General features: G+C 36.9%; 1 protein-coding gene across 1 annotated transcript in view; it reads left to right on the forward strand.

Moving 5' to 3' along the window:
* The first annotated feature begins 6526 nt into the window (after positions 1 to 6526).
* ANTXR1 (ANTXR cell adhesion molecule 1) overlaps positions 6527 to 23669 on the forward strand; it is a 317106-nt gene continuing 299963 nt past the window's right edge. Inside the window, exon 1 of the mRNA XM_053718205.1 lies at positions 6527 to 6835. Within this exon, the coding sequence (XP_053574180.1) occupies positions 6690 to 6835 (146 nt within the window). The 5' untranslated portion in view covers positions 6527 to 6689. The remainder of the gene's footprint in view (positions 6836 to 23669) is intronic.

A 23669-nucleotide genomic window follows, 5' to 3' on the forward strand; every position in this document is an offset into this window, starting at 1 on the left:
TTAAATACATCCCTACTGAAATTCACTCATGGGCATTTTAAACCAAAATCCATTTTCTATCCCATAAAGGACAGGGGCCCCTTTTAAGAGGCTTTCCACAATAGGGTTGAGGAGGATCTTGTCAAACTGTCAATTGATCATGGTAGGTACCCTCCTAATCTGAAACCTAAATTCAGGCAATCACTTTCCTCGCTTAAAGCCAGTGATAACATTGTCATCAAACAGGATGAGAAGGGGGGTAGCATCGTCATCCTTGACAGAGAGAGTTACACCTCAGAAGCAATGAGACAATTAAGGGATGAGGAAGTTAATAACAGACTTACTAGAAATCCAACAGAGCATTTTAAACAACAGTTATTGGACCTATTAGATGATGGCTATCAAGGAGGTATGTTTGATTTCGATACCTACTTCTATCTCCTAGTGTCCAATCCTGTGGTCCTGATTTTCCATCACCTCCCCAAGATACATAAATCCTTGGAGGAGGTGAAGGGAAGACAAATAGTGTCAGGAATTGGGTCTCTCTTTGAACGATTATGAAGTTTGGTTGAGTCTTAGCTCCAACCCGTTGATTTCCAGTTGCCCTCTTAATTACGTGACACTAAACATTTAGTATCTAAACTAGGTGAGATTGTATGGAGAGACCACTGTTCCTGGCTCACTATTATTCTGGTGGGATTATATTCAGCTATCCTACATCATTTGGGACTCAAAGCAGTGGATCATCTCCTTTAACACTTTAGCACCTATAATTCTGAATTAAGAAAATTCATTTGTAAGACCCTTGATTTTCTCTTAACCCACAATTTCTTCCAGTTTGAAGGTGACTTTTATCTCCAGAGACATGGGACTGACATGGGCGCAAAGTTTGCGCCTGCGTATGTCAATCTCTTCATGGGATGGTGGGAGCAGTCCCATGTCTTTGGACAGGATAATCCCTTCAGAAGGTTCATGAAAGTATATAAATGATACATTGATGACCTTCTTTTTATTTGGACTGGATCTGATGATGAGGCTTCACAGTTTGTAAATTATTTAAATTAAAATAATGTGGGCTACAATTTACCTATCAGCATGATAAAACGAATATTCCATATTTGGATATTAATCTGAGTGGCAACATTGATACAGGTAGGATCAGCAGTTCCCTTTACAGAAAGGCTATCACAGCAGATACTATATGGCATGCCAGAGTAGCCACCTGAAACATACAGGTTTTCGGGTGGCCAAAGGTCAGTTTATGCATATTAAATGCAACTGTACTGAGGCCTTAGATTTTCCCTGTAAGAGTGAAAATTTTAAACGATCCCTCTTACAAAGAGGTTACTCGTCAAAAACTGTAAATAGAGCTTTCCTAGAGGTATCCAGTATGGATCCTAATTCCCTAATTAGTGACAAAGATAGTTGTATCTAGACATGTGCGATTCGTTTTGGATCGATTCAGAAATTCGGCCGAATTCGTAAAATTCGGGATTCTGATCGATCCGAATTTCAGAATTAAAATAGTGCCGAATCTACCGAATAAATCCGAATTAGTTCGGATTTATTCTGTAGATTCGGATGGCCATGGATTACACTAGTATTTTACAGTATATTAGGTTATATCACTCTGCTATGGGTTACACCTAATATACAGTACATAATACTAGTCTAATCCCACCTAACACTTACCGAAATTCCGAATTTCCGAACCCAACCGAACCAAATCCAGACGAATTTATTTGAATCCGAATTAATCCGAAACGAATCCGAACCGTATTGATTCGAATTTTCTGAATTCTAATCGATCCGAACCGAAATTCAAAAAAATCTGAATCGTTCCGAACCAAACCGAATTTTTTCACCATGCACATATCTAGTTGTATCAAAAATAGGTTTGATGTTCAAATACCTATTTTTTAGACCACTTTTAGTCCACAATTTCATGATATATGTAAAATTATTTCAAAGCATCTCGCCTTTTTAACAGCAGAGGACAGTTTGAAAAAACTATGGTTCCAATAGTTGCAACTTTATATCGAGAAGGGGCTGCACCATTGGCAACATACTTGCACCCAGTATGCTCAGAAAACAGAGGGCAAGCAATAGTAGCTGGTTAACAACCAAAGGTAATTTCAAATGCAATTATGGTAAATGTATAGCTTGCACATATACTAGGGTTGGTTCCCCTTTTCAATCCAGGACTACTCAGAGAGTATATCAACACAATAGCTGCACTAGTTGCGAAAATTCTTTTGTAGGTTATCTGATTGAGTGTACACAATGTCAGGTTCAATACACAGGTTGCTCGACTAGAGAAGCTAGGGTCCATATCAGGGAACACCTGAATGACATTAGCAACAAATTTGAATGCTCAGATTTGGCGAGGCATTTCATATATTTTCATAACCAGGATGTAGCTACTTTCAGTTGGCAGGTGATTGAGACTATTCCTCTGAAACCTAGAGGTGGTGAAAGAATTCGAAGCTTGCTTTAAAGAGAGGCTTTTTTGGATCTTCCAACTACAAACAAGGAGACCGAATGGTCTAAATATTGATGGAGATGTCTTTTTTTGGCAACACAAATTAGCTGTCTAACTGTCCTCTTGCTGTTTATTTATTTATTTGTTTTTAATTTTCAGTAGTTAAAAGTATCACTCTCTGTTAAAGTCTTTTTGGGAAGGTGCATGTCATGCATCTTTTTGGACTAAATATATAAAAGACTAAAAAATTAAATCTAGACATTTATCCCAATGTAGTCAGTTGGGGGAGTAAAATTAAATCAATATTAACCTCGATACTTCAATGTACTACTCACTGATTATATATTATATAATGAGAATTATTGAACTTTTCATGTAAATAACAGACTAAATTAACTGTTTTTTCAAACAACGTATTCTGACTTAAAATACTTTGCTGCTTCCTCAGATGGTTCTGTCTCTTTAAGTCTGTTCATTACCATGTTTAATTGTTTGCAGCAAGCACCCAATAGAATTAACACTTAGATATTTATACACTGTTAGTAACCCTAACTAACCCTAACCTGAAATAAAACTATTTCTATGAGTAAGGCTTGTGGGCCGAAATGCATAAGACTGTTACCAAGTATGCTGTTTTTATTGCCTAGTTCCTGTTCATAAATAAACCATCTAAAAGTGCTTTTGAATGACTCGCTGGCTTTCTGAATATTTCAACAATATCACAGACCTGTGAGTGTGCAATGTCAGTGGGTGGGTATACATAAACTCCAAGATGGTGGCCCCCAGTGTGAATATGCAGAGTTTCACTAACCAGCACTTGTAAAGGGTTAAATCAGAGAACAATAGGATTGAGCTTGCATTCTATTGGCTGTTCCAATCATCAGCCAATTGCATCAGCTAATTGCATCAGCCAATAGGATTTTTTCTACCTTAATTCCGATTGGCTGATAGAATTCTATCAGCCAATCGGAATCTAAGGGACGCCATCTTTGATGACATCACTTAAAGGAACCGTCATTCAGTAAGAAGACTCCGGATGAAGAGGATGCTCCGCGTCGGATTTCTTGAAGATGGAGCCGCTCCGCGTCGGATGGATGAAGATAGAAGATGCCGTCTGGATGAAGACTTCTGCCCGTCTGGAGGACCACTTCGTCCGGCTTGGATGAAGACTTCTCCCAGCTTCGTTGAGGACTTCGGCCCGGTTGGATGAAGACTTCTGCCGCTTCCTTGAGAATGGATGTCCGGTCTTCAGAACAGTAAGTCGATCTTCAGGGGGTTAGTGTTAGGGTTTTTTAAGGGTGTATTGGGTGGGTTTTCTTTTTAGGTTAGGGCTTTGGGCCACAAAAGAGCTAAGTGCCCTTTTAAGGGCAATGCCCATCCAAATGCCCTTTTCAGGGCAATGGGGAGCTTAGGTTTTTTTAGTTAGTATTTTATTTGGGGGGTTGGTTGTGTGGGTGGTGGGTTTTACTGTTGGGGGGGTTGTTTGTATTTTTTTTTACAGGTAAAAGAGCTGATTTCTTTGGGGCAATGCCCCACAAAAGGCCCTTTTAAGGGCTTTTGGTAGTTTAGTTTAGGCTAGGGTTTTTATTATTTTTTTATTTTTTTATTTTGATAGGGCAATTAGATTAGGTGTAGTTAGTTTAAATTTCTTGTAATTTGTTTATTATTTTCTGTAATTTAGTGTTTTTTTTGTGATTTAGCTAATTTAATTTAATTTAGGTAATTGTATTTAATTTAGTACATTTATTTAATTGTAGTGTAGCGTTAGGTGTTAGTGTAACTTAGGTTAGGTTTTATTTTACAGGTAAATTTGTATTTATTTTAGCTAGGTAGTTATTAAATAGTTAATAACTATTTAGTAACCAGTCTACCTAGTTAAAATAAATACAAACTTTCCTGTAAAATAAAAATAAACCCTAAGCTAGCTACAATGTAACTATTAGTTATATTGTAGCTATTTTAGGGTTTATTTTATAGGTAAGTGTTTAGTTTTAAATAGGAATTATTTAGGTAATAATATTAATTTTCTTTAGATTTATTTAAATTATATTTAAGTTAGGGGGTGTTAGGGTTAGACTTAGGTTTAGGGGTTAATAAATTTAGAATAGTGGCGGCGGCGTTGGGGGCGGCAGATTAGGGGTTAATAAGTATAATGTAGGTGGCGGCGATGTTTGGTACGGCAGATTAGGGGTTAATAATATTTAACTAGTGTTTGCGAGACAGGAGTGCGGCGGTTTAGGGGTTAATATGTTTATTCTAGTGGCGGTGATGTCTGGAGCGGCAGATTAGGGGTTAATAATATTATTTTAGTGTTTGCTATGGTGGAGGGCCTCGGTTTACGGGTTAATAGGTAGTTTATGGTTGTTAGTGTACTTTTTAGCACTTTAGTTATGAGTTTTATGTTACGGCGTTGTATCATAAAACTCTTAACTACTGACTTTAAAATGCGTTAGGGATCTTGGAGGTAGAGGGTGTGCCGCTCACTTGTGCCGCTCACTTTTTGGCCTCCCAGGACAGACTCGTAATACTGGCGCTATGGAAGTCCCATAGAAAAAAGACTTTACAAAGTTTACGTAAGTCGTTTTGCGGTAAGGCCAAAGAAGTGTACGGTGCCCCTAAACCTGCAAGACTCGTAATACCAGCGGTAGTGAAGAAGCAGTGTTATGACCTGTTAACGCTGCTTTTTCAGCCTAACGCACAACTCGTAATCTAGCCGTTATTTTGTTAGATCATGATGTATTATAGACTCTAGATATGTGTTTATATAGGTAATGTCATGTAGCTCCCAAGTAGGAAACAGCCATGGATTGCTGGATACAAGCATCTGATGCCCCTAATTGGTTCACCAGTTTTGTCTTGCTCAGAAATTACTATGTGTGCAGCTCCATAACAGGACTTTACCCATGTATTTACTTGCAGTATCCTAATTCTTTAGAACAATGACTGATTTATATACAAAAATCCCCATAGAGTTTTATGGTGATTTTCTGTAGAAAAAAATTCTAAATGATTGGAATTCCCCCTATAGTTAGGTAGAATGTTGCAAAAGCTACATACTATAAGACTATACTTAGTTTAAGTTAGAATATTTTTAGTTATAGAATTAATCTTTAACAACCAGATTATATTAAATACAAAAAACTCAGTGGATACTAAGGGGTAGATTTACCAAATGTCTAGGGGACAAGATTTTCTATAGCGAATCCTGTCTGCTGGACATCGCTAAATGTAGAGTGAAATGCTTGTGCAAATTCTAGTAAAATGCTTGTGCAATGCCAATCGGCTGCTAGCAGGGGCTGGCAATCATCCTAAAAGGTGGCGGCTATGTTAAAGGGACATGACACCCACATTTTTTCTTTTATGATTTAGAAAGAGAATGCAATTTTAAACATCTTTCTAATTTACTTCTATTATCTAATTTGTTTTATTCTCTTGATATTCTTTGCTGAAAAGCATATCTAGATATGCTCAGTAGCTGCTGATTGGTTACTGCACATAGAAGCCTCGTGTGATTGGCTCACCATGTGCATTGCTTTTTCTTCAACTAAGGATATCTAAAAAATGAAGCAAAATAAATAATGGAAGTAAATTGTAATGTTGTTTAAATTTCTATTCTCTATCTGAATCATGAAAGAAATATTTTGGGTTTAGTGGCCCTTTAAGGAGCAGCAGTCTTATGACCACTGCATCTTAACTTCCGTTTCAGGCGAGCCTAAAATGATGGGACTCCGAAGCAGTATCCGATGCTTCAGATATAGAGCCCATAATCTTCTTTAAATTTATAGCTGATTATATATTATTCATTGTGTACTGTATGTTATAAAATAATATAATCTATATGTAATCTGTATTCTAAATACTAGCTTTTCTAGACAAAGCCTGCATTCTGCTTTTTCAACACAAGATGTCAGAATTTCTACAACTGTTCCTTTGTTAAAAAAAATAAGTTCAGACAAAGCAAGTTTTTCGGGAAAATGTTTCATCCCACTAAAGTCAGCAAAGTAACTCTTGTGAGTTGCATACAAATGTGATGCAAACCTTTTTTTTAACAGCAACCAAAACAAAAACAGGCAGGAGGACTGAAATTAGAAACCACCAAGGAGAGACAGAAGAAGACAGAAATTCCAAAGAAGCAACATATTAGTGGGGTTTCTTGGCTTTGCTGGATTTTATTGCAGTGCATCTTCAAGGGAAAAACTTGTGTTCTTTTCCACATTTTGAAGTGGCAATGGCTGGACGGTTTTTCTTTCATTTTGGTTTGCAGCCTTTGGTTCTCGCTATATTTTGCATCCTTTGTGCTGGACAAGGTGGAAGTGAAGAAAAGGATAGTCATTCATGTTTTGGGGGTTTTGACCTGTATTTTGTTTTGGACAAGTAAGTGTTAATTTAATATTTTCCAAATATCATGATATTCAGCTAATTTAAAATTGTATAGCTAACTGATTGTATTAAAAATGATTTAAGATCCTACTACAGTTGTTAATAAATGAAGTATGGATTCTTTTTGTGTGTGTGGTATTAAAGGGGTTAAAGAGATTGTTGTCTCAGCAGTATATTTTACACTTTAATATATGCCTACCTCAAATTTGAAGATGTTGTGCCCCCAAAACTTGAACATTAAATGTAATATTTGAATACCCCCCCATTAATAATAAAAGAATAGATATGATAAAGTACTTTCAATTTTGATACTTTTACCATTATTATAGTGCTATTCTAATGCAACAATTCCACTGAATCACTTTGCCTTTATAAATCTATACATATGCCTCAGCTTTTTCTAAAGGGAATCTGTACCATACCAATTCTATCACTTGAAATCCAAAGGGTTTATTTAAAATGTATATAAGGGATATTAACATGACCCTCTACAGATCTGCATACATAATAAATATATATCACCTTACTTAAATGCATGGAAATGTTTTAAATGTAAGAATTGTGCAGTGAGTTAAAGTTCTAAAAACTGGCTATTTCCCAGCGCAAAACCCAGCTGCAAAATTTCCACACCACTAACTCATATGTGGTTCTTTCTCTGCAGAACCTCAAGTAATAGTATCATATCTCTTGAGGTCAGTATCGCTTGAGAACCAATGGAAACTCAACCACTGAAGTTATACTCCTTAAAAAGCTTGTTGAGACTCTGAGTATTCTTGGCTAACACTTACTGCCTGCACTTAGCCCATATAGCCCAAGGCATGGAAATTAACCTGAGACAGCTGTTATTCTCTTTCAGCTGAGAGTTAGATGAGGTTACTGTTATTGAATATTGCAGTGATCTGCCAGCTGTACGTATGGAGAATTTAATAGATCTGTCTCATAGCTGTTTTAAATCTTACCAGTGCACTGCAGACCTCTCATACAAAGGATTCAAATTAATGTAGAATCTCAGAGACATTTTTTATCAGTCTTCATCCATTTTTTTTTTTTTCATTTTAATTTATTTTGTATTACTTTTAACTTCACTTTACAGATCAAAGGTATAATAAATGTGAACATTAAAGGAATTGTCTAGTCAAGATTATACTTTCATGATTTAGATAGAGCATGCAATTTTAAGCAACTTTCTTATGTACGCCTATTATAAAAAAAAATCATTCTGTTGGTATCTTTATTTAAAAAAGCAAGAATGTAAGCATAGCAGCCGGCACATTTTTGGTTTAGCACCTGGGTAGCATTTTCTGGTTGGTGTTTAAATGTAGCCACCAATCAGCAAGCGCTACTTAGGTGCTGAACCAAAAATGGGCCTGCTAGTAAGCTTACATTCAAATAAAAATACAAAAGAGAACAAAGAAATATTGAAAAATTATGAAAGTTTATTTTTGACTAGACTATTCCTTTAATCTCAGAAACAAAAAGTGTGACTGTTTGGAATAATAAGGGACAAAAATAAAACATAATTTTGCCAAAGCATTTTTTTCACTGTTCTCTTTGCCCTGTGTCTTCTATAAAATAAAGAAACTAAAACTGGTGTATCCCCACAAAGGGTTAAGGGCAGATCGCCAATCAGAATCTACAGTTACATAAGTAAGAAATGTATAGGGATCTATTACTTGAAAACAAAAGGTACTGATTTAGATTGATCTAGTTTTTTCTTATGTCTCTTTAAATTTGAGATTTTCATGCATAATGCATTGTATTGCAAATTGGTATGATGCAATCTTTGTAATATTGTTCAGCTTCATTAATAGGCTGACATATTTATGTTAACAATGTTAAACAATTCCAAATAATTCTGAAATGCAAAATAAATCCAACCAGGGAATTATAAGGGCATTATGGAAAATGTACATTAATCAGCCGATGTTGTTTCGCTGATAATACCCTTATAATGAAATTGAGTTGCTTCTTTCGATTTTGCTCAGTTTGATCCACTTCATTTACAGGAATATAAAATGTATTTGCACTTAAATGCGCTTAAAGGGACAGTAAAGTCAAAATTAAACTTAAATGGTTTGGAAAAAGCATGACATTTTAAACACATTTTCAATATATTTCTATTATCAATTTTGCTTAGTTCTCTGGGCATAATTTGTTAAAGAATAATCCTAAATGAGCTCAGGAGCGTGCATGTGTCTTTAGCCACCTGGCAGTAGTGTTTGCAACAATGTTTATAGCAATGTTATACATAGTTGCAAACACTGCTGCGCTATCTGAATCAAGAATATTTAATTTTTACTTAACTGTCCCTATAAATTATGGTTCTGAAAAGTTTAGAGGCCATTTTCCATTAGACAATAGTCTTTTGAAATTAAATCAGAACAAAATCAAATATTATGGATCACTGCATTAAAAGCAGTTATATTTAACTTGGCTAGTACAGCAGTTGGTGCGTTAGGCTATGTATGTTATTGTCATTATTCTATTTGCCAAGTAAAATCTGCAAGGATACTAAATATATATAAATGTTAGACATTGTCAGGATATGTGCGGATAAAACTTGTTTCTGATGAGTAAGATGAAAAGTTGTCAACTAAAAAGGCCGGCGTTTATCAACTGCCGGATGGACATTGTTGGCTCACGCGAACCTATCCGCACAGGATCACAGAATGCGGGCAGCGTATTGCAGCAATATGCTGTATGTATTTAACAATGCATACGTGTTTGCTTGTGCAATGCTGCCCCCTGTTTGTGCTAGTGCAATTTGAGCGCGAGTAGGGGTTGTCAGTCACCTTGGGCACTACTAGGAGCTAGCTTGCTGATTGGTGGCTGCACACATATGTATCTTCTCATTGGTTTACAAGATAGCATCCAGTAGTCCATTGCTGCTCCTTCGAAAAAGGATGCCAAAAGAATTAAACAAGTTTGATAGAAGTAAATTGGAAAGTTGTTTAAAATTGCATCTTTTATCGTTAAGAGAATTTTTGAGTTTCATTTCCTTTTATAAAAAATTATTTTTTTACCCTAGAATTCTCCTTTAACATTCAAAGCCATTTGCTACATATTCCTGGTGGCACAGTCACATATAAAAGGTTATGCTACTACTTTAGGAACAGTTGATCCATGATGTGGTATCTTAACATTTTCCAACCCTGAACATATTACTTAGCTGTATATTCAATTACTAAACAACAAAACTCTTAAAGGGACAGTCTACATTAGAATGTTTATTGTTTTAAAAGGCTGTCTATAGTGGCTTAGAAATATGCAGACATTTAGAGGTTTAAATGTTATAAATTATATTAATTACTGGGTAGTAAAGGTATTACTGTAACTATCTTTTTTAACAATAACAATTTTGGTGTAGACTGTCCCTTTAAGGGTGCAGCAAGGCTTTTAATGGCAATAGATTCTTCTTCTTTCTTATATAAGCCATCATGTAGCATTTTACCACATTGCATCACTGTATATAAAAGCAAACATTTACTGCTGATAATATTTAGAAATATGCCTCTGAAGTTCTACTTGTTTATTGACCTTTATATGTATCCAGTGGCATTCAAAGATTGCATACAGTGATATCCGCCAGATGAACATAGGTTTATCTTCCTCAAAGAAATTAAACCCAGTGGCTGGAGGTTACAAAAGACCTGTAATTCATTTATAAGTATATCACTTACCTCATTGGTAGACTGGTGTTTATTAAGAGTGAGAAGACATTTGGGTCATTCAGCAATGAGAAGTTATGTATTTTTCATTTATATGAATAGTTAAAGGTACACTAATCTCACATTTTTAAGCAACTTTCTAATTTACTCCTATTATCAATTTGTCTTCGTTCTCTTGCTATCTTTATTTGAAAAAGCAGGAATGTAAAGCTTACGAGCCAGACCATTTTTGGTTCAGCCCCCTTCATAGTGCTTGCTTATTTGTGGCTACATTTAGCCACTAATCAGAAAGCGCTGCCCAGGTGCTAAACCAAAAATGGACTGACTCCTAAGCTTTACATTCCTGCTTTTCAAATAAAGATATCAAGAGAACAAAGAAAATGAATAATTAGAGTAAATAAGACATTTGAATAAAATTGCATGCTCTATCTGAATCATTAAAGAAAAATGCGGGTTAAGTATCCCTTTAAAGGGACATGAAACCTAACATTTTCCTTTTGTGATTCAAACAGAGCATACCATTTAAAAAGTTTTCAATTTACTTCATTCTCATAGTATTCTTTGTTGAAGAGATATCTAGAAAGGTAGCGTACACATTTTTGGAGCAGTACATGACAGGAAAAACTACTCCCACCTACTGGTCTTGCAAATGTATAACTGCTGCCCTATATTGATCCAGTCATGTGCACGCTCCTACACCTTTCTACCTGCTTTGAACAAAGGATACCAAGAATACAAAGTAAATTTAATAATAGAAGTAAATTGAAACATTTTTAAAAATGTACAGTCTATATGAATCATGAAATCATTTTTTGGGTTTTATGTCTTTTTAATGTCTATCAGCAACCAAGCACTACGACAAGATCTGCATACAAATTAAGGGCTAGATTACAAGTGGAGCGCTAAATATCGCTTTCCACTGAATAATACCAGTAAACGCTAATGTGTGCTGGTATAACAAGTTGACAACAATGCGACCCCACACCCACCAACTTTAACCCCTTAAAACTGCAGTTGTTTGTTGTTTTAACTAAAAAACTATAATACCCTCTATTTTGAGGACATTTGGGGAAGTTTTAGAAAATGTATCAGAGAGCCTGCGGTTGCAATAACCAGACACTTGTAATGGCAGGTTATTTATGAAGAAAATAAATCAATTAGTGCTCCACTTGTAATCTAGCACTAAATGTTTTAAAGGGAAACTGAACCCAAATTTTTTCTTTCATGATTCAGATAGAGCATGCAATTTTAAGCAACTTTCTAATTTACTCCTATTACCATTTTTTCTTCGTTCTCTTGCTATCTTTATTTGAAAAAGAAGGCATCTAAGCTATTTGTTTGGTTCAGTACCATGGAAAGCACTTGTTCATTGGTGGATACATTTATCCACCAATCAGCAAGAACAACCCAGGTTGTTCACCAAAAATGGGCCGGCATCTAAACTTACATTTTTAAATTTCAAATAAAGATACCAAGAGAATGAAGACAATTTGATAATAGGAGTAAATTAGAAAGTTGCTTAAAATTGCATGCTCTATCTGAATCATAAAAGAAAAAATTTGGGTTCAGTGTCCCTTTAAATGTACATCATTTTGCAGTTAACAGATATAGTCCGTTTAATCATTTTCATTTTATGTCATCTATTATGGGCAATAAAAGGGACACTGAACCCAAATTTTTTCTTTTGTGATTCAGATAGAGCATGACATTTTAAGCAACTTTCTAATTTACTCCTATTATCAAATGTTCTTCATTCTCTTGGTTTTTATTTGAAATGCAAGAATGTAAGTTTAGATGCCGGCCCATTTTTGATGAACAACCTGGGTTGTTCTTGCTGATTGGTGGATAAATTAATCCACCAATAAACAAGTGCTGTTAAGGGTTCTAGACTTTCTTTTTCAAATAAAGATAGCAAGAGAACGAAGAAAATTGATAATAGGAGTAAATTAGAAAGTTGCTTAAAATTGCATGCTCTATCTGAATCATGAAATAAAAAAATTGGGTTCAGTGTCCCTTTAAGCACTGATATAAACAGGATCATGCACTGACCAAACACTTATTGTGTAGAATGTTGTAGTGCTGTTGGATCAGAGTTCCGGATCAGGAAGGGTCCTTACTTAAATTGAAGGAAAATAAATATTAAAAGTACATTACAGAGATTTTCTTACTATGCATCATTAAGCATTTTATGGGGAATGTCATTTTGTGTTTAATGTCCCTTTAATACTGTGTTGCTATAAGAAACACCATAAGTTTTTTGGTCACTTTTTCATGTGACTTTGTGCTATTCATATACAGCATATTCATTTACAGGCAGATACTGTATGTGCAAATATGAGCACAGAACAGAAAGGCAGAAATGTTTTGTGTTTCAGAGTTAAAACCATTCAGTTGTGAGGTCATTCTTTGAGAACCTGCCAAGTAAAATATAGAATTATGGCCAGGCTAATCGCTGACATAAACCAGCCAGTGCTTGCTCCCTCCTCCTGACGTTCGATGCTTCCCATTCTCGTACCACTGGGACTTGCTGCATTAAGTACTTGTTAACTCCTGCTGTGTCGGTCAAGGCTTCTAGACAAGTTGATTAAACAATAAGAGCCAGATTACAAGTGGAGCGCAAATTAATGCTCCTGCTTGAGTGTTAACTCAGCTAGAAGGTTTTTTTTTTTTTGCACGCGTTGAGTTTTGCTCGTATTTGCAGTTGAAAATAAACTATGTTCACTTGCACGCTAACCCGATGAGCACAAAAAGCTCAACTGAGAATATTGTGTGCACTTTCAGGTATTCCTTCATAGAAGTGAATGGGAACAAACCCTAACACATAACTAGCGAGCAAGCCCGACATAAAACTATGAATATTTCACATTTAAATGTTTTTTGGTACAATATATATTTATACCTATATATATATATAGATGATTATATATAGGTATAGATATATACATACAGTATATATATATATATATATATATATATATATATATATATATATATATATATATATATATATATATATATATATATATATATATATATAGGGATATCTATTTATACATACATAGAACATATTCTGCTATGTGCAGAACATTAGAATGTGAAATATTTACAGTAAATACTCAGTATAACACTTTATTAAATATGAATATTGCATGATACCAATGCACTTATATATGTTTCAATATATATTATGTATACATATGTATTTATGTGTTTATATGTGTATATATGTCTGTAAATACATAAATACATATGTATACATATAAAGACACACACACACACATATATATATATATATATATATATATATATATATATACATGTGTATATATGTATCTCTATGTTAAAGCCCTTTGAAGCCTTTTTTTCTAACACCTGAAATCTTTGAGTCCTTATAACTTTTTTGTGCAATATTTTTATTATTATATTAAAAATTATTAATATAATATTAAAAATTAATATAATATTATTTTAAATAATTTATTTAGATGGTGTTATTATGAGTGTAACTGTACTTTGTCATGTATTTGTTTATGTGTTTTGAGGACGCAGTAATCATTCTAGCATAAATCACAATTGCACTTAATCGATTGCGTTTACTTTCAACTTTTAATACGAGCGGAAAACCCATCAAGCGCAAACACCCGTGATAAACCCCTTATCGCATGCGCTTAAATGTTAGTGCTCAACTCGTAATCAAGCCCAAAGTATACAAACAATGCCTATGTGGGATACATGTTAAGTAATTGTATTTAGCAGGGTTTAAAGCACTTTGACATTGTTCTAGTCACACAGCCATTGTTTAATTGTTCACACTTTAGGTGTCATTAGTTTTTATTAGAAAAGAATAGATATGATAAGGCTACAACATGGCAGCACCTATTACTTTATAGAAACCCGGGGGAATTGGGAAGCCTACAATTTACTGATTTTTTTTTAGGGAAATGGGACAAAATAAATAAAAGTAAATTGCAGTTATTTTACTACACAGTTTTATATTACAGTGTCAGGACCCTATTTACTAAGTAACAAATGGACAAGGCTCTGAATTTGGGAACTTATACGCCAGTCTTCACAGTAACCGGGCAGCTTACTCTGAACACCCGCTGCCCATATTTTCCATTGTACAAGTATTTGCTTGTGAAGCACCGGCCCATGCTTTTGCCTGACCTGTCAATCACCCCAAAAAAGTAAGTTTAGGGTGCGTTATCTACGCAACCTCAGAGGTGGCAGAGAGGTTACAAAGCAGAGGTGGTATGACCGCCGCATTGCAACTTGTGGCAAGCAAGCTCCCGTGAACAAACCTGCACGCCAATGGTTTCAAAGCAGCCATTGTTGCTTAGTGTATGGACCCCTCAGTGTTTAATGTCCCTTTAAATGTAGGCTGAGGTTAATATGTGGTAGTAAGATTAGTTATATCAAGGAATGGAAAGAGTTATACAGAGAGAAAATATAAGAGGAAAGTATATGGAGCAATGGGTGTTAGAGGCTTCAGACAAATCAGTGTAGATAAAAAGTATTAATATGTCAGTAACAGGAATTAATTTAATTAGCAGTAGTAGGGTGTTTAGAGAATAAGCGGTAGAGCAGGGATGCATTTTGGGCCTGGCCAACTAGGCCTTTGCCTAAGTCAGAGGGATTTTAGGGAGCTTACATTTTGTGGGGGTAATTCTATGTCATGATGCCTCTCCACTCTTCTACTCTCCATATGCTTTATTATATTTAATACATATTATTATTTGTTGTCTAGAGGGGGTCTATGACACATGCACCCCTGGTCTCTAGTTAATATATAAGTTAAAAATGTTGGAGGTTGGGGATTTGGAGGCAGTATATTCCCCAGTGCCTTGGGAAAGTACAAAAAAGTGGTTAAAGGGACACTGAACCCAAATGTTTTCTTTTGTGGTTCAGATAGAGCATGCAATATTAAGCAACTTTCTAATTTACTCATATTATACATTTTTCTTCTTTCTTTTGCTATCTTTATTTGAAAAAGAAGGAATCTAATGTAAGAAGCCAGCCAATTTTTCAGATGGTTCAGATCCTGGACAGCACTTTGAGCTCAGTGTCCCTTTAATGTTAACAATAGGATACATGACAGAAACCTTGTAAATGACTAGGGAGATATTTGGTGATGCATTAGGCACAATTGCAAGGTTAAAGCCATGCAGTGGATGCTGCATAGGAGGCCCTGAACATGGGCAGATAGGTTCCCTGCCCCAGAACTTTGTCTGTGTGCACTTACCTAACCTTGAGCCTTTAGGTAGAAGTTAATATAAAAATAAGAGATTACAGTGAGTATAGTCAGTCATGCATTGTACCACAAACTAACTGGTCCTAATTTCCCTTTTTCAATCCTTGACATGGCCTCCAAATACTCCAAATCTGTATCAAAATGTGATATGTATTTGTTACATTTCAAATTCACTACATACAGTATAGAATGACGTATAATAATGAAATATTATACAGAGCCTTTGTTGTTTTTTAGATTGTTCTAAGTTTACAGTAAATGTAACTAATTAAGAGCGTATGAAGGCTGGTGACAGAGAGCTCTGCAAGGAATCGCACGGTTTGGCAATCTCAGTGTATCTCAGAGTTGGATACAGATTAATCGAGCAGCTAAAGTCTTACTCTGCAATCTGAGCTAAACTGCTGAGAATGTGAGATTGACGATGATGGTTTAGGAACAAAATCTAAAAATGAAATAAGGCTGGCCTGAGTTCCTAGTTCTTCTAGTTCATGCATTCAAATGTGTGATCGCATGTCAGTAGAATTCTTATGGGCGAAAGAAATACTTATGCAAGTTAGATATAGTGCTTAATAAACAGTGATGAGAAGTTAGTACAAAATAGGTTTTAGTTGAAATAGTTTTTATTGGTTTTACAAAATAAAAGACGAGCAAAATAATAACAAAAAGAAACAAGAAAAATATCTTCTGACACAAGAAGAAACATGGTCAATCAACAAAACAAATTGTACTGGTGCAATAAAATCACATACTCCGAGTACAGAACTTTCATGTGCTGCGTTGCTAGGATACATTTGCTGTATTAATCAGAAATTTCACGACACAGTCTACTAATCCCGCACTTAAACCTTATAACAGTCCACTCAGTACCTCCCTCCCCCGCATAACTAACCCCCCCCCAGGTGGTGCCAAACACGTCCATTCAGAGGTGAGAATCTACTTGTTTATGTGGGTTCTTAACAGTACCGCTATTGCCCTTTGTAGGGTTGTGTCAGCCTCATGTAGTTGTACCGTCCTTCCGCCTGGACGTCCACACCTTCAACGACTCATTCTCCTTTTTCACTCTCCTAACCCTCTATTACCCCTCGTTCCTAGTATCCAGTAGAACCAGACTTTCAGGAAAGGCTAATTCTGACATGGTATATGTGTCTGAGATTTTATATATTACCACCTGCCAATATGGGGTCCCTTCCTTCCAATGTCTAGCCACACAAATCCTTAAGCATGTACTGAGGATTTTAATGAACTTGTTGATTGCCATATTGAAAGGCCTCACCCTTTCATGTAATAATGCTTGCAACATTGTTAAAGATACATTCTCATCTAACAGATTCCCTATTAGGTCTGATAATCTCAGCCATAATGCTTGGACCCCTGGGCAGTCCCACCACATGTGCTTATATGTCCCCCTAGCCAGGCAACCTCTGTAGCATTTACCCTGGTGTGAGAATATGTAGTGTGCTGTCATTTCGGGTGTCAGATACCATCTGAAAGCAACCTTGGAACAGTTTTCCCTCATGTCTGCACTGATCAATCCCTTACTCGAGTTTAACAACAAGCCAATCGCTTTTCTCACGTACCTCCATTATATCTTTCTTCTATCTCTCCACTAAGGGGGACTTAGTGGTGTATTTGGCTTTTTTAATTAACAGGTAAAGTCTAGAAATCAGTTGTTTCCCCCAAGACGGGGTCCCTATCATTCTTTCGAGTTCCGTCAGTGATTGGGTGTTTCTATTTGTCATGTACTTAGAGGCCACCGAAGAGATCTGCAAATACAGATACCAATTCAAGTGATCTTGTTCGATTTTTTCTCTGACCTGGGAAAAAGTGAGAATCCCTGAGATGTGTACGAAATCTGCCACTCGATATAGGCCCTTATTTTCCCATTTACCCACCAACTTCCTCAGTTCTTTGGGAAGCAAGAATTTAATTGGTAAAAGCAATGATTTTGGTCTGCATAGCCCTAGCTCCCTCGAAATCTTATTCCACGAGCGCATTGCTTCCACCGTTACTGGGGATCTATAAACCCCCGATTTTCTAAGTATCTCTGTGTCCCATAAGATATCTGCTGAGCTCTTACAACCCGCCATTTTCGCTTCAATCTTTGGCCAAACCAGACCGCTGTCGGTCTTTCCTAAAATGACCGTCTGAGCCAGTCTAGAGGCCTGGTAATATTCCACCAGATTTGGGGCTCCTACGCCCCCCACCTGTCTATGTTGTTTTAGTAGTTGCAAGGCAATTCTCGCTTTCCTGTCTCCTCTCAGGAATCTTAACAGTTCGTCCTCCAGGGCTTTTAGTTCTGGGATGGGTATTCTAATTGGTAGAGCTCTAAAAAGTTACATTAATCTAGGTAGGACATCCATTTTGATGGACATGAGTCTCCCATACCATGAAAAGTTACTTCTTTTCCACCTTCCCAAGTCTTTCTTGATAGATTTAAAGGTAGGGATGTAGTTTAGTTTATACAAATCCGCTATCTTATCATTTAGTTTGACCCCTAGATATGTTATGTTCGTTTTTGCCCATATGAACTCAAAGTTCAGCTCAATTAACTTCTTAGTTTGTGGGGGGAGGCAAACCGGTAGTGCCTTACATTTTTCTACATTAATTTTATATCCTGAGATCTCTGAGAACTCCTCCAAAACTTTATATAAATTAGGTAATGATATCAATGGCCTAGTCAATGTTACCAAAACATCATCAGCGAACAGCGTTAGTTTATATTCAGACATCCCCAGCTGCACCCCTGAAATGTCCCTTGATTGCCTTATACATGAAGCCAAAGGCTCTATACAAATAGCGAACAGCAGCGGCGAGAGCGGGCATCCCTGTCGGGTCCCATTTAGAACATCGATTTGTCTGGACAGATATCCTGCCACTCCCACCACCGCCGTCGGTCTTGAGTAAATGCCCTTAAGTGCCTGCATAAAGGCTCCACTGAATCCCATGGCTTCCAATACTTTGAACATGAAATTCCAGTCTATACTGTCAAACGCTTTTTCCACGTCTAATGACAGGAATAGAGCTGGTTTCTCGTGAGCTGCCAGGTAATCCAACAGAGTCACAATTCTCCTGACGTTATCTGCGGCCTCCCTATCCTTGACAAACCCCACCTGATCCTGATGGATCAGTGAAGGTAAGATCAATTTTAGCCTGTTCGCCAGTATCTTCGCAAAGATTTTAATCTCATGGTTTATCAGAGATATCGGCCTGTAATTCTTGCAGAATTTTGCATTCCTGCCACTTTTTGGAATCACTATAATTTTTGTCTGTAACATCTCCTGGGGTAACTCTCACTCTTCCATGATACCGTTACAAGAATTAACCAAATGGGGTAACAATTCTTTCTTAAAAAGTTTATAATATTCGCCGGGTCAGGCCATCAGGACCTGCCGCCTTGCCTACCTTGAGATCCTTGATTACTCCTAAAACCTCTGAGCTCATAATTTTAGTGTTAAGTCTCTCTAGGTCACTTTCTTCAATTGAGTTTAGACTCGCCTTATCTAAGAATCTGGTTGTCTGAGGGGTTATGTCGCCTGAAGTCACCTTTTTCCCATCGTAAAGATTTTCGTAATATTGCGCAAAGCTATCTGAAATTTCCTGCAGATTCGAGGAAAGGGCCCCGTCGCTCTTATATATTTTAGGTATAGAAAAGAATTTGGTTCTTTCCCTCAATTTATGTTCTAGATATCTATCTGGTTTGTTCGCAAAAACAAAGTAGTGGGCCTTCAACCTCAAGGCCGCTCTTATAGAGGCGTTGTTTAAAATTTTGGATAGTTTCCTTCGTTTGGCAACTAATGTCTTATATGTTCTGTCAGACAGTGTACGCTGGTGTTCCCGTTCTAGTTGCTCGATCTCCCTTTGTAGTGTATTAACTAATTTAGTTGAGTTCTTGTTATATACCGTCTTCTCCTTTATGAGGAGCCCTCTCAGAAAAGGCTTATGTGCCACCCATGTCACTAACGGATTTCTCACTGAGCCTGCATTGATATCCCAAAACTCTTTCAAAGCTTTCTGTATCCTATCATGGATCTCAGGGTTCTTTAATAGTCTCGGGTTGTATGTCCATGTAACAATCTCAGTACTTGACTTATGTATCCGTTAAACACTTGATATGATAAATGTGTTTTGTGACACTAAATCAAAAAGTGTACACTATGTGAAGTGACACCAGGTTGATTTGGTGTAAATAAAGCCTTTTAATGTTTTGTAGGAATCTGAACTGTTTAGCTAACAGTCAGATACAAAAATGGCAGAGATAAAGTATGACTGACAAGTTACTTTAATTTTTAGATTCAAGTGATAGTTTGCTTTCATAGAGAGAACATTCATAGAAAACTTAGACTTTAAGTAACTGACCGGAGGAGAACTGCTTTTGTCCCTTCAGTTCGTAGCTGCAGTAAACATGCAGGAAGGAGATCCTGTGTAGAGTGAAAGAGGTGCGGTGTTCGGCGTGTGACGTCACCGCTAACACGGATTCGGAGCTCACTGAAGACTTTACGGTATCTTTAAAGCAGGAACAAAATTCAAAACAAGATTTGTGAAAAATACCTTTGGTAAGATTGGTTTCAGTTCTCCTTTATTCTTAAGAAAGGTGATGAGTCCGTGAGAATACAGGGCATCCGGTTGAAGGATAAACGTGAGAGGCAAGCTGTGAAGACTGTGAGAGTACAGGAGTCCGGTTCAGGGAATAATGCTGACGGGCAAGCTGAATCAGTCTGTAACATAAGAAAACACTCTGGCAAGATAAGTTGAGGTTTAGCTCACACAGATAGAACTTTGATATAGCACCTAGAGACCTTAGGATTCTAAGGTTCAGATAAGAAGGTTGTTAGCTCAGGTAACAAGTATGACTCTTAGGAAGTTTAAAAATTACTAAGCAAAGCTTGGAGGTGTGAGCAGGTGTGATAAAGGAGGCGTGAACCTGTGATTGATTAGAATACCTTAAAGGAAAATCAGCATAATGGTAATACTCTGACAGTCCATGACCTGTGCCTAGTAAAGTTAACAAGTCCCGTAAGCTCCAAGAGCACCACAGTATGGTCAGACCAAGCACACGCTTGAGTGCTCAATGCCACCAAGTTGGGAGTCAAGATCTGGCTAACAAAAATATAGTCAAGGGTGGTATACGTCTTGTGTGCTGGAGAATAATAGGTATAGTCATGACCCGGGTTACCCACTGCCTCCCAAGAGTCGACTAGGTTGTGTTCCTCTAATGAGCTTCTAATTGACTTAATAATACTATTATGTCTGTGTTGTTTACTGGTTAACTTCTTGAAGACTGATCCGGCAGCCGGATTCATATTTACATTAAAGTCACCTGCCAGGATTATTCTGGTACTTGACCACTCTGTAAGCGAATGTGACACCTGGGTAAAAAAGGCATTTTGTGTTTCATTGGGCGCATAAACATTACACAGCACTATTTCTGTGTCCTCAAATGTGCCTTGGACCATAATAAACTGCCCCTCCCTGTCTTTGCATAACTTATGTATCATAAAATCAAGGGATCTGTGTATTAAAATGGAAACCCCCCTTTTCTTGGAGTCAGATGTGGAGTGGAAATGTTGTGAGAAGTGGTGTGACCAAAACTTTGGGATAGTCTCCTTCACAAAGTGAGTCTCCTGTAAAAATATGATCTTGGCTTTTAATTTCAAATATTGTGTTATAGCGGTTCTCCTTTTTGTATCTGTATTAAGACCCCTCACGTTATGAGAGACTAATACCAAGTTATTTGCCATCTAAACTCAATACCCCCCATCTCTCAGTGTCCCATGAACCCTTAAGCCTAAAACTTCGGTTGCCCCTAAATGAATAAGCAAGCTTCTTGGTGTACCTTTTCACCTCTAAATTCCGTATGCTTTTCCATGTCATTTGACCCTTGTCCCTTAAATTTTTTTGCACCACCTGGGTTAAAAACAACAAAAACAAACCATATTTTAAAACATTAACATTAACTTTTTCAGCTCTAGCTGAATAACCTTTCATCTTAAACTAAGTGGAATTAACAGGCAGTTAGATTACAGTCTCAATTGTCTTAAACAACAACAACATTGGCGATTTATATTTATCAATGTGTAGCACAGATAGCTGAATCTGACGACAGTTTGAGGAGTTTCCAGCTTATCTATGATCCCCGCATGGGGGAATCGTGGGCCCTTCCAAATGTCTGTAGATATCTCCGGCCATCTACTTTCCAAAGCCTGAGACAACCATAAGCCCTTAAAGAAGTTTAGTCTTTAACTCTTTGTTAGGGTCCCTAAATATAACAGTTGAACCCAAAGGCACCGCTCAGTCACAACCTGTAAAGACAAAGATTACCTAAACAGAAAGTTATGATAATCATCTGTCCGCTGATCTGATGGTTCAATGAGACCTGTGGCCTCATGACTAATAATCAGTTGCCGCTTGGTCCTCTCGAGGAGCTCCATAAAGCTCCTGATGTTTTCTCCTATGTGTAACCGCTCCTAAGGTCTCATGTCTTCCTTTTCTTTTCGGGGATCTTACCCCACTTTTTCTGAAATGGCTGATCCCTCCGAGAGTCACCTCCTGTAGTTGATCTCTCTTGTTGGGGAGCTGGAGGATCCAACCTCAGTCTCTTGCATGTATCTAGGTAAAAGAGCTGATTACTTTGGGGCAATACCCCGCAAAATGCACTTTTAAGGGCTGGTAAAAGAGCTGGTTACTTGGTAATTTAGAATAGGGTAGGGCATTTTTTTTTTATTTTGGGGGGCTTTATTATTTTATTAGGGGGCTTAGATTAGGTGTAATTAGTTTAAACTTCTTGTAATTCTTTTTTATTTTCTGTAATTTAGTGTTTTGTTTTTTTTTGTACTATAGTTTAGTTTATTTTATTTAATTTAAATTTAGGTAATTGTAGCTATTTTATTTTATTTATTTAAAGATAGTGTAGTGTTAGGTTTAATTGTAACTTAGGTTAGGATTTATTTTACAGGTAATTTTGTAAGTATTTTAGCTAGGTAGTTATTAAAGAGTTAATAACTATTTTAATAACTAGTTAAAATAAATACAAAGTTGCCTGTAAAATAAAAATAAATCCTAAAATAGCTACAATATAATTATTAGTTATATTGTAGCTATATTAGGGTTTATTTTATAGGTAAGTATTTTTAAATAGGAATAATTTAGTTAATAATAGTAAGTTTTATTTAGATTTATTAAAATAATATTAAAGTTAGGTGGGTGTTAGTGTTAGACTTAGGTTTAGGGGTTAATGAGTTTAATGTAGGTTGCGCCGGTGTAGTGGGGGGCAGGATAGGGGTTAATAACTTTAATATAGGTGGCGGTGGGCTCTGGGTGCGTCGGTTTAGGGGTTAAACAATTTATTTAGTTGCGGCGGGGTCCGGGATCCGCAGGATAGGGGTTAATAACTTGAATATAGGTGGCGGCGGTGTAGTGGGGGGCAGGATAGGGGTTAATAGGTATAATGTAGGTGGCGGCGGGGTGCGGGAGCGGCAGTTTAGGGGTTAATACATTTATTATAGTTGCGGCGGGGTCCAGGAGCGGCGGTTTAGGGGGTAATAACTTTATTTAGTTGTGGGGGGGCTCCGGGAGCGGCGGCTTAGGGGGTAAAACTGTGTAGTTTAGTGTGGGTGCTTAGTGACAGGCTATCAAAAAAGCTGCGAAGAAGCCGATGAGCAGCGAGATCGATAACTGTTAGTTAACAACAGTCCGCTGCTCATCGCTCCGTACTTGGTGCGCGGCTTCTTGACAGCTTTTTTGATAACTTTGGCGAACGTATTTAGGTCTGCGTCGGCGATGGTAGGCGAGCTTAGGCGAGCGTATTGGGCCGGCGAATGCAGCTAAGTAGACGGCTTCATAACTAGAGGCCAAAGACGGTAAAGGAATTAAAAAATGCCTAGGACATGCATAAGGCTATCCTAAGGAAAAA

This window comes from Bombina bombina, chromosome 6 (assembly GCF_027579735.1).
Source record: "Bombina bombina isolate aBomBom1 chromosome 6, aBomBom1.pri, whole genome shotgun sequence".
NCBI lineage: Eukaryota > Metazoa > Chordata > Amphibia > Anura > Bombinatoridae > Bombina > Bombina bombina.